Raw genomic sequence first — 12,127 nt, forward strand, 5'->3', positions numbered from 1 at the left:
TGATAGCTGTTAACCAGCTAACACAAGATTGCTCAGACTCCTCTACGTTTGTGGGAATTTAGGATGAACTCCCTGGGGAAAGGTTATTTTGAAGAAACAATGGAACTTGACTGCCTTTCTGTTTGAAGATAAAGATAATAGTTGGTGCTTCATAGTGCCACCTGGAAACTTTATTTTTTTTTTTTAATACTGAATTCATGAATGCAGGTCATAAGCATGAAGCGCAGTTCAGTTTCTACCGGTGGTGCTGGCCGCCTATCTATGCAGGAGTTAAGATCCCAAGACCTCAATAAACAAGGCCTCTATACCCCTCAAACGTAAGTATCGCATGCCTTACTGTCTTGGTCAAATAAATCTGTCTAGGTGATAATAACAAAGCTGCACTATCAGTGATGTCGTGATGAATCTTGTCTGTTAACAGTGGCACCTAATTTTGGGTCAATGAAAGCTAAAAGTTGGGCATATTACTAAGGTGTTGCGTCTTCTATCTCATCTGTTTCTTAAGTCTCAATGCCATGTCTTTTGCCAGGCAACTAACATTCATTTCCTGTGCAGTAACTTTCAGTTTGCTGAGGTGTATTCAGCTAGCAAAGTTCTCGATCAAAGGTATTATTTGCTCTGACCGTAAGCTGCAGTTAAGTAGCAGTCTACAGAGCACCACTTCTCCAAACTTTTTTCTCAAGATGCACTGGAAAAAGGTGTCCAAAAGAACTTGCTATGATAAACTAGTTTTACTCTATGAGTGATTGTCTTCCTATTAAGAAAAAGGCTGTTATTAAGCCACTGTAGATCTGTATCAATCCTTCTCGCATACCAAGCGACAAGAAAAACATTCTGAAGTGTTCTAAAATAAAATTACATACAGCTTACAGTGGCCTGAAGTGTGAGAGACTGTTAGCCTTTTAATAGCTGTGGGCCACCTATGACAAAAGATTGCTCACATTTCTCTATATATGTTGGAATTTAGGGTTAATTTCAAGATGGCTATTTCTGTGAATATCCAACAGAGAATAGCCAGGTGCCTTAGAAGCCCAGGTGCCTCCACTTGTTAGTTACATATAAACGTTTCAGTCTGCTACCCACAGCTAATCCAAAGGAGTGGATACTTCTTCCTTGCTAACTCTGGACCCATCCCAGAGCTGGCTCCACTTCAGCTTCTCCCACCCCTTTTGCCTGTAGCTAATGTAAATTCTTTCAGAATAGCTTACATCTCCCACTGCCCACCCCAACATTTGATGTAAAAAGTGGCTTAATTCCAGGACATCAGACGTGTCTTTTCATCTAGCCGTGCTGCTGGTGGTTTAGACTTCATGCTCCAGAACCTGGTGTTTTTTGCTAGCAGTGGTCTAATAAATCCTTTCTTTTCAAAAAGACTTTCAGCCATGAAATTAACATATTTTGTTTAACATAAGGTACAAGTTTTTTTTTTTTTGCTAACTGTTCTTAAGTGTAGCTGTGTTCTGATAGACTAGGCCTCAAAAAAAATGTTTAATGTGGCTATCATCCTATGATTAAAAATATTTTTAAGTTTTTTTCTTTTCCTTTAATGCTGTTATCCATAAATGTCTATATTTTAAGATACTTGAAGTCATAATGTAGCTATGTTTTTTTCAGCTTCTTAACGTTTTAGCATTATAACTTATACTGTATTAGTCTATTCTTATTGCAGTTATGATTGCTACTAAAAGTTTTCATAATTTTGAATTATTTTTATAGGTAATGGGAAACCTAATATGTTGGTTCTAACATATTTCCAAAAGTTTCTTGAACTAATATTTTTTTATATTTATCTTAAATAGTTTGTTTTCCTCCTTTTCTTAAAGCAAAGAAAGGCCACCCTTTGGAAAGTTGAATATGACCAAACCCACATCTGAAAGAAAAGTCTCTGTATTTGGTAAAAGGTAATGATCTTCTTTATTAGTTCTACTGAAGGGATTCTTAAAGCCATGGGTTGAACTAAATGCTCTCTGGATACAAAAAATTAGATAGCATGGTCCCTTTCAAGAGAAAGTTTTCATCTAGTTCTCTTCTGTTTTAAATGGTTATATCTGCTTTAGATGATGCAAAGAGATATATCAGCACAGTCAGACTATTATTTTTTTAATATTTTTTTCAGAGGGGATGGGGAAGAGAGAGAGAGAGAAGAGGGGGTGGAAAAGAGAGAGAGAGATAGAAACATCAATGATGAGAGAGAATCATTGATCAGCTGCCTCCTGCATGCCCCCCACTGGGAATCAAGCCTGCAACCTGGGCATATGCCCTGACCAGGAATCAAATCATGACCTCCTGGTCCATAGGCCAATGCTCAACCACTGAGCCATGCCAGCCGGGCAGACTACTATCTTCTATCTATATATATAAAAGGCTAATATGCAAAAGTGTCCCCTTGGGAGTTTGACCAGGATAATGGGAGTTCGATCACTCGCTATGACATGCGCTGACCACCAGGGGATGGCACAGAACATGGTGGGCGACCAGTGGCAGCGGCAGAGAGCTAAGGAAGCAAGGGACGGAGGAGGCGGGGAGGTAGGGAGGCGGGGAACCTGACCGGCCCTGATCATCGGCCAGGCCTAGTAACCCTACCCACGCACGAATTTTGTGCAGTGGGCCTCTAGTATAGTTATAAGTGAATAATTAATTTAAAATTCTATACCTAACTTTCAGATACTATGGAATCATAACATTTAAAATTAGGAGGAACTGTTATCTAGTTAAACATTTTAGTCCCAGACTTTTTTATACACTTAAATATTAAGGACTCCAATAAAGCTTTTATTTTGTGGGCTATATCTCTTGATATTAACCATATTAGAAATCAAAACTGAGAAAACTTTAAAATACATATTCAGTTTAAAATAAGAAGCCATTACATGTTAACATATATAGCATCCTTTTATTTTAGTTTTTCATAAACAAAGCTATTTTAATAAGAAGCATGTCCTTGTTTTCATCTTTGCAAATTTTGTTAATGTCTAGCTTAATAGATTATATTAAATTCTCATATCTGCTGCATTCAGTCTCTTACAATATCATACATCATATAGTCAGCCTCTGGAAAACTCCACTGTAAACTCATAAAGGAATGAGAATAAAAGGGACAAATAACATTTTAGTTTTTATGAAAATAGCTTTGACTTCTCCTGTCTCCTAGATCACACTTTGAGAAACATTGTCTAGAGCAGATCATTGGTTGCCTGGCCTGGAGGTGGATCAGTCTTGACTATTAAGGAGCATAAGATTTGGGGGATGGTAGAAATAGTCAGTCTTATTGTGATAGAGATTACACAAGTATATACATTGCCAAACCTCATTAAACTGCACATTTTATTCTAAGCAGATTGCATCTCAATAAAGTTCATTTTTTATTTTATTTTTTTTAATATATTTTATTGATTTTTTACAGAGAGGAAGGGAGAGGGAGAGAGAGTTAGAAACATCGATGAGAGAGAAACATTGATCAGCTGCCTCCTGCACACCTCCCACCAGGGATGTGCCCGCAACCAAGGTACATGTCCTTGACCAGAATCGAACCCAGGACCCTTCAGTCGCAAACCGACGCTCTATCCACTGGGCCAAACCAGTTTTGGCTAAAGTTCATTTTTTAAATAAATGTTCAACCCCAAAATTGAGCAAATAAGCTGTTCCTTTATCTCATCAAAACAAAATATAATTGTTTTAAGACAAATCTGTTTGTTCAGTTGATATGAAAACATTTAGAGATGAAATATTTGTTATTTTAGGAAAAGTCTTTGCCATGAAACCAAGTTAAACTGTTTTCCGTTTAATGAAAAATCACAAGGCATTTTTATAATATAACTTTCACCTCAGAGCTGAACTTCAGAGATAATGATAATAATTATAAAATCTAACATTTGCAGAATACTTTTATAAGCCAGACATTGTTTTAAGTGCTTTATCTATATTAACTCTTTTAATCTATCCTCCGAACTGCTCTATGAGTAGATAATTGTTATTGTCCATTCTATAGATAAGGAAATTGAAGCACAGAGAATTTAATTTACTCAATCATACAACTAGTAATAGAGACCGAATTTGAAATACAGACTCTGGTTCTAGATCCTATGCTCTTGAACTATAAGTTGAATGATATAGTATTTAGATTGGTTGGGAAGTTCTCTTGTGGTTCAAAAAGATCTTAGTGTAATTTTGTGTAGAATAAAAGCTGAGTTTATACATATGTTCCTTTTATGGTAAAAAAATATATATTAAAGGTTAAGCACCAGTAGTATGAAGAAAAGTGGTTCTCAAATTAGCAAATCCTGAAGGAAAAACTTAGCTAATTAATAAGGGCAGTGGAGTGAGAAGGGCCCAAGCCAAAGAATTTTAGAGCCTAGACAAGAAAGAACTTGAAAGCAGCAAGCAAGCTTGCAAGGAGAAAGTAAGTTTGATGAACAGAGTTCAGATATTACAGCAAAGTTCATTGTACAGACATCCTCTGGAAATTAGTTCAAGGACCTGTCCCTTATATAAAATGTCCTAGTATTTGCATATAACCCACGCATATTCTCTCATATACTTTAGATAATCTCTAGATAACTTATAATACCTAATACAATATAAATGCTGTACAAATAGTTGTTATACTGTATTTAGGGAACAATGATGAGAAAAACGTCTGTGCATGTTCAATGCAGACACAACCCTCGTAGGCCTAACTACATAGTACATGTCATCAACAACATAACTTTTGTTGTTAATATTTTATGTCCATGGTTGGTTGAATCATTGATGTGGAACCCACAATATGGAGGGCTGTCTGTAATTCAGTCTTGTGGCATCTGTCCAATAAAGAAAATTATTGTTCCAAAGATATTTAATAAAACTACAATGGTGAGCTAAATTGGGCCATATAGGTAGGCAAAAGCAACCATTATAAAGATTTAACTAAATAAGGTTTTGTTTTGGGAGAGGGGCTTGGAATGGAGCATATATACTACAGCCATTAATGACTAAAAGATAGCAACATATACAGTATATTTATGATAAATTAACAGATACATAATATTGCATGATAAAAGTGTTCATGAATAAAAGCATGCACAATGTATCTACCATCTCAAAGACAGTTTTCCTATAAGAAATAATGGCAAATAAAGGGGTTGGGAGTGAAGAAACAATCATGGAGGGGAAAATGGGATAGCAAAAGGACTTGAATTATTGAATAGATTTGGGGAACGGTTAGTATAGAAGATCTAGTGGACTCAAAATGCACATCCTTAGAAGATGAATCTATTGCAAAGCACCAGAAGTGTATTCTTCTTTTTATACTTTACTCTTCATTACTTGCTTTTTTCTCTACCTTGAAGAGAATTCTTCTGTTTAGTTAAATAAAAATTAAAGAATTGTTGAACTTTAATGTTTGATGCTGATGTTAAAATTTAAAATCACCTTGAAATAATTTACATTTGACCACAGAAGGAAATAGTTTGACTTCTTTTTTTTTTTTTAATGTTTCCAGAGCTAGTGGAACTGGATCCCGGAATAGTCAATTTGGTATATTTTCCTGTTCTGAAAAAATCAAGGACCCAAGACCACTTAATGACAAAGCATTCATTCAGCAGTGTATTCGACAACTCTGTGAGGTATTTTATAATTTTAAATAGCCTAAATTGTGAGCATTTCCAATAATTTTTTTATTATAAAATGTTTGACATTTCACAAAAATTTTTGTAGTTTCTTACAGAAAATGGTTACGCATATAATGTATCCATGAAATCTCTACAAGCTCCTTCTGTTAAAGACTTCCTAAAGATCTTCACTTTTCTTTATGGCTTCCTGTGCCCTTCGTATGAATTGCCTGACACAAAGTTTGAAGAAGAGGTTCCAAGAATCTTTAAAGGGCTTGGGTTTGTATGTTATATTTCTTATTAGCCTAGACAGAATGTTAGAACACAGACAAGAATCCAACTCAATAAATTTATAAATATTTTGAGTTAAGAGAAATAATATATTTTACGATGGTCCCTGTGGGCAACATATGTAGCATAACTTAAAAAACTATTTGAAGGTTATTACCTAAATAAAGATGATAGATCGTAAGGGCCTCAGCTACTGAAGTGACAAGGAATAGGTAGGATGGACTGGATACCATAGAGTTTATAGAAGCAAAAAAGACAAGGTTGAAGACCTGATGAAAAAGGGGTGATATGAAGTTAAAAAGCTGTGTAGAGTAAACACGGGGAAGAATGGATTTGAAGATGAGGAGTTGCATATGTGTGGTTTATTTGAGGTACATTTCGTTTGAGGGGATAGATGATCTTTTAGGAGACAAATTCATATTGGTTGTAAATTGCATTCTGTAGCTTAGGAGATATATATATTCACAGTAATCTGCAGTAAAGAAACCAAAAAATACACAAAATCATCTGAGAGTAAGATGACTAAGGACAGAATCTCAACAATGATCTTACTTCTAAACAATTCAAGACTATTGGTGTATATGTGGAAGTTTTTAAATATAATTTCTTGGTTAATTTAGACATTTTTATAACATTAACTTACTAAGTTTATTTTTTTTTTGATTTTTCATAGGTATCCTTTTGCATTATCCAAAAGCTCCATGTATACCGTAGGGGCCCCTCATACATGGCCTCACATTGTGGCAGCCTTGGTTTGGCTAATCGACTGCATTAAGGTATTTGATTTCTCATTATAAAATGTATACATAGAAAATTTTTTTCCTCAAGATATTTCATTTTCTCTCCTAATCTTGCTTTGGTCAGTTATCTTAAAGTCTGCATCAGTTTTCATTTTTCAAATGCCTTTTAAATTCTTCAAACTATTAATACATGATTCCAGAGGTGAGGAATAGGAAGTACCACATTTGCAAGGAGAGTCTTTGTTTGCATGAGCTTTTACAGCTCAAAAAAAGTGAGTCAGTAGAAAATTATTTCCCCATAGCATTTATTTATTTAATTTCTCTTTTTAAATTAAAATCCATATTTATTGCAAAAAGTTTGGAAAAATACAAAAAACATACACAGGAAGTGATATACCCACAACTCAAAGACAACTTAAAATATTTCCTTGAGATACAGTTTTAAAGTTACATTTTTGCTGTGAAAATTATGTATAGTTTTTAAACTTTTTATGCATATTGACAAATTTGCCTTCAGAAAACTTGCACCAGTTAAAAGCTCCTCAACAATGTATGAACATACCAATTTTCCCATACCATAGCCATTCGTGCTTTAAGATCTTTACCCATTAGGAAGGTGAAAAATAGCTTGTTTTAATATATATATATATACACACACACACACACACACACACATACATATATATATGTGTGTATATATATATATACATATATATATATATATGTATATATATATATATATACATATATATATATATACATATATATATATATATATATATATATATATATATATATATATACTAGAGACCCGGTGCATGAAATTCATGCACAGGGTGGGGGGGGGGGTGTTCCTCAGCCCAGCCCATATCCTCTCCAATCTGGGATCCCTCTCACAATCCAGGATTGCTGTCTCCCAACTGCTCGCCTGCCTGCCTTCCTGGTTGCCCCTAACCGCTTCTGCCTGCCAGCCTGATCACCCCCTAACCACTCCCCTGCCAGCCTGATTGATGCCTAACTGCTCCCCTGTCAGCCTGTTTGCCCCTAACTGCCCTCCCCTGCAGGCCTGGTCCCCCCCAACTGCCCTCCCCTACAGGCCTGGTCCCTCCCAACTGCCCTCCCCTGCAGGCCTGGTCCCCCCACAACTGCCCTCCCCTACAGGCCTTATTCCTCCCAAATGCCCTCCCTTGCAGGCCTGGTTCCCCCAACTGCCCTCCCCTCCAGGCCTGGTCGCTTCCAACTGCCCTCCCCTGCTGGCCATCTTGTGGCGGCCATCTTGTGTGTTGGAGTGATGGTCAATTTGCATATTACCTCTTTATTATATAGGCTATTATGTTTTATATGGTTTGTCATAATTTATTTGTGCATATTTTTGGCCTATTTTGTATTTTATTATTTGCTCCTGCTATTAATTTGAACACTTTTTTATTGAATTTATATATTAAGCTTATCAATGTTTTTAATAATTGACATGATAGATAATTTTCATATTTGCATTTTTTGTATTTAAACTTGAAAATTTTTCACATTATTACTGCCTATTTGTGTCTTTTGCCTTTTTTTTCTTACTTAGAATAATAAAAGAGTGATATGCAAATAACCCTAATGGTGGAATAACTGGGAACGACTGGTGGCTATGACGCACACTGACCACCAGGGGGCTGATGCTCAACGCAGGAGCTGCCCCCTAGTGGTCAGTGCACTTCCACAGAGGGAGTGCTGCTCATCCAGAAGCCAGCTCATGGCTGGCCAGCGCAATGGCGGTGGCAGGAGCTTCTCCCACCTTCGCAGCAGTGCTAAGGATGTTCAACTAATGGCTTAGGCCCGTTCCCCTTACGGCTCCCCCTAGGGCTCCTGGGCTGCCAACGGGATGTCCAATTGCCCAGGGAGCGGGCCTAAGCCATCAGTCGGACATCCCCCGAGGGGTCCCAGAGTGCGAGAGGGCACAGGCCTGGCTGAGGGGACCACCCCTCTCCGCCCCCCACCCCGCCATGTGCACAAATTTCCGTGCACCGGGCCTCTAGTTTTGTGCATAAAAAATAATCAATTTGGAGAAATTAGTTCTTATGTGTAGGATGCAAGTATTTTTCCCTCTTTCTCCTCTTGATTTATATGCTGTATTTCGACTGTTCAGAGGTGTGAATTTTTATCTAGTCTTGTGCAGTTCTTTTTATAACTTCTTAGTTTCCTGCACTACTTAGTGCTAGAATCCTTAAAACCAATATTGTCCCCCCAGCATTCTTTTGCCCATCAGCTGGCTCTTCACTAAATGTAGTCAGGCAGTGGGTGGATGGATTTTGACCCAGTAGCTATTCTAGTACATTCAGTACCCCCAATTTCAACTGGAGAAGAAATCCAGTACCATAGTCCTTTAATACAACTCAAGTTTTATTGAACTTTATATATAGCATTTATATACCAATTGGTTTTTCCTCAGTGATACCTATGGACATTGGGTAACTATCTCTCTGCTCTCCCCACCAAATAACCCTGTTGTTGCTAGAACATTTTACCCTTTTTTGTCTAAGCCGCTGTCATGTGTTTGGAGATAGCATTTCCACATTGATTACAGGAGGTCATGGAATACCTATTGTGGCTTCTATTGACAAGTGAGCTCCTAAGATAACTCTAAATCTAATTTTTTTTTTCATTTTAAAGGGTTATATATATTTTTAAATATGTTTTTATTGATTTGATAGAGAAGAAGGGAGAGAGATAGAAATATCAATGATGAGAGGCATCATTGATTGGCTGCCTTCTGCATGCGCCTACTGGGAATTGAGCCCATAGCCCTGGCATGTGACTTGACTGGAATCATACCGTGACCTCCTGATTCATGGGTCGATACAGTTCCTTTCAAGGTGTACAAATTCATGCACTGGGCCCCTAGTAAAGTATAAACATCTGAAAGTTTTGCTGTAAATTACTATCTGTAGTAATTTTTAAGCTTAAACAATTGTACTTTTGGAGATTTTATATTGTAAAATTCAATCTAAATTTCATATTTATACATACTGAAGGAGTCAGTAGATAACATTTGAGCACCAAAATTGAGTTCATATAAAAGAGAAATAATTATTATTGGTTCACTTTTTATGTTTTGGATTCTCAGAGTTGCATTAAAATGTTTGTATGCCCTAGCTGGTTTGGGTCAGTGGATAGAGCGTTGGCCTGCAGACTGAAGGATCCTGAGTTCTATTCCTGTCAGGGGCACAAGCCCAGATTCAGGATCGATCCCCAGTAGGGGGCGTGCAGGAGGCAGCCGTCCAATGATTCTCTCTCATCATTGATGTTTCTAAGAAACTCTCTCTCCCTTTCCCTGCCTCTCTGAAATCAATAAAAATATATTTTTTTAAATGTTTGTATATGCTTCCAATGGGTTAATAGTGTAAAGATCAGCGTATCTTTCTCTGTAGAATAGAACTAAAACCCATTCTTGTTTAATCCTATGGGATTTAGTTACTAAAATATCTAAAGGATTATAACTTAAGGCTTCAATAAAATAATCTCTGAAGAGACTTTCAAGCATGAGCAATGTAAATGCATCAAAAAATGACACTAAAAACAATTGACACAACATGAGAGCTGTGTGTTTTTCTCATAAACTTAATGTTGCTTGTGTACTGATTAGTTACATACTGCCATGAAAGAAAGCTCACCTTCATTTGATGATGGCCAGCCTTGGGGAGAAGAAACTGAAGATGGAATCATGTATAATAAGGTACCTCTGATTACTATAAATATTTATTTTATAGTAATCAGCTATAAAACTATGATATTATTAAATAAATGTGTACCTTGAAATTAATATGTTCTTTTGTAGAGCTTGTCTTTTTACTTCCTGAAAAACTTTAAAATTGATTTTTTTTTAATATTATTCAATGGATTTACTCTTGGAGTTATATTGTAACTTCCTGAAATTTACTAGGCACAGACATTTGAAAATGTTAACTAAGTAAATAAAAAATACAAGGCAATTGAAATTAAATCATAACATGATATTGTTAATGTATACATAATAACATTTCTTTTCCTCTCCTATCTCTTAGAACCATGAAATAGGAGAGGAAGAGGCAGCATTCAATAAGGCAGCATTATTTTAATATAATTCTTTGTCAATACAAAGCATTATAGATTGAGTATTCAAATATTGCATGTGTGGTTTTTGTTTGTTTCTTTTGTGTTTGACTTTTCAGTTAGGCATATTGCCGCTTAGATCAGATTTACCACTTCCAAAAGTAAACAGTCTAAATTGGTTCTCAAACCACACTCTATTGGAGCCCAGAATAACTAGCCCCACCCTATTTCCTAAAACAAACGAATTCATATGTCCTAATGAGTGAACAACTATAAGGAATAAATTTATAATGTTGACATTAAACATTAATGTCCCTTGCCATAAACACCTATCACCATACAGGTCCCTAAAAATATATATATAATATGTATATGTATATGTATGTATATGTATATGTATGTATATGTATATATATAATCTGCTCTAATTCTTCACTTTTTGGAGCGTTTTTCAAAAAAAGAAAGTGGAAATAACTTCAGACCCATCTTTTATTACTACCTATGAAACAGTTCAGTGATGTATCAACTGATTGACTTGATATTGCCTTTTTTTTTTAAACAAAGAATAATTATGCTTCTGTACTACTTCAACTATGGAGAAGCAGCTAGAGAGAAAATTCTCTCAAGTTGCATATGTGTACTGGACTAGATTTATTTGTACCTCAGATTTCACCCAATTATAAGTTCAACACTTATTAAATATTAATTTTTTTACATTTATTTTAAAGGTTAAATCAATAAAAGTTACTCTTGCTATTTTAACTATTATTTCAGATGACAATATATAGAGAAGCACTTTTGTAACTATAAAGTGCAATTTTTAATTAGAGAATTATCAACTGTTTAACTTTACCAGATTCTGAGCCTCAGCTCTGTGGATCCAGAAACGTGTTTTGTGTTTTTTAATCTGAAAAATCAAAATTGACCACGCTTAAAGGAAACTGATTCATCCTCATTGAATTCACAAGAAACTTATCTAAAGTAAACTGAAAATGTATTAATTTACCATCAGTGATACACCTTTCCTGTTATAGGAATACTCATACTGCCTATTCAGAATACCCCTTTCATATCAGCCAAGTAATGAAAAGGTTGCTTGTAAGCACAGAATCAGTGCAAAGGGAATTGGTTTGTCTTGAGGGATATTTACGTCATCTAGGCTATGGAAAATTCTGATCAGTCATTCTTACCTCCTAACAAAGGATGCATCCTCTGTGACCAAAACAACTCATAACTGCAAAATACAGTGTTACTTTCTCCTGGATAAATATTAAGAATGATAGTATAATATTATTTAGATCTCTACTAATCATGCTGTTTTCAAGCCTGAAGTTACAGTGAAATTATAATCTTAAATATTAAGTTCTGGTTTTCACAACTAGATCTTGTCAGCTTAATTGGACTTACATGATTAATGATTCATTAAAATTT

At 35.7% G+C, this 12,127-nt stretch overlaps 1 protein-coding gene across 1 annotated transcript in view; it reads left to right on the top strand.

The window, feature by feature from the left end:
• Positions 1-12,127, top strand: part of NDC80 (NDC80 kinetochore complex component) — a 43,256-nt gene that overhangs the window by 753 nt on the left and 30,376 nt on the right. The window contains exons 2-7 of the mRNA XM_079784533.1: positions 208-317; positions 1,824-1,901; positions 5,480-5,603; positions 5,695-5,867; positions 6,553-6,655; positions 10,251-10,340. Of these exons, the coding sequence (XP_079640659.1) occupies positions 217-317; positions 1,824-1,901; positions 5,480-5,603; positions 5,695-5,867; positions 6,553-6,655; positions 10,251-10,340 (669 nt within the window). The 5' untranslated portion in view covers positions 208-216. The remainder of the gene's footprint in view (positions 1-207; positions 318-1,823; positions 1,902-5,479; positions 5,604-5,694; positions 5,868-6,552; positions 6,656-10,250; positions 10,341-12,127) is intronic.

This window comes from Cnephaeus nilssonii, assembly GCF_951640355.1.
Source record: "Cnephaeus nilssonii genome assembly, chromosome: 11".
Taxonomy (NCBI): Eukaryota; Metazoa; Chordata; class Mammalia; order Chiroptera; family Vespertilionidae; genus Cnephaeus; species Cnephaeus nilssonii.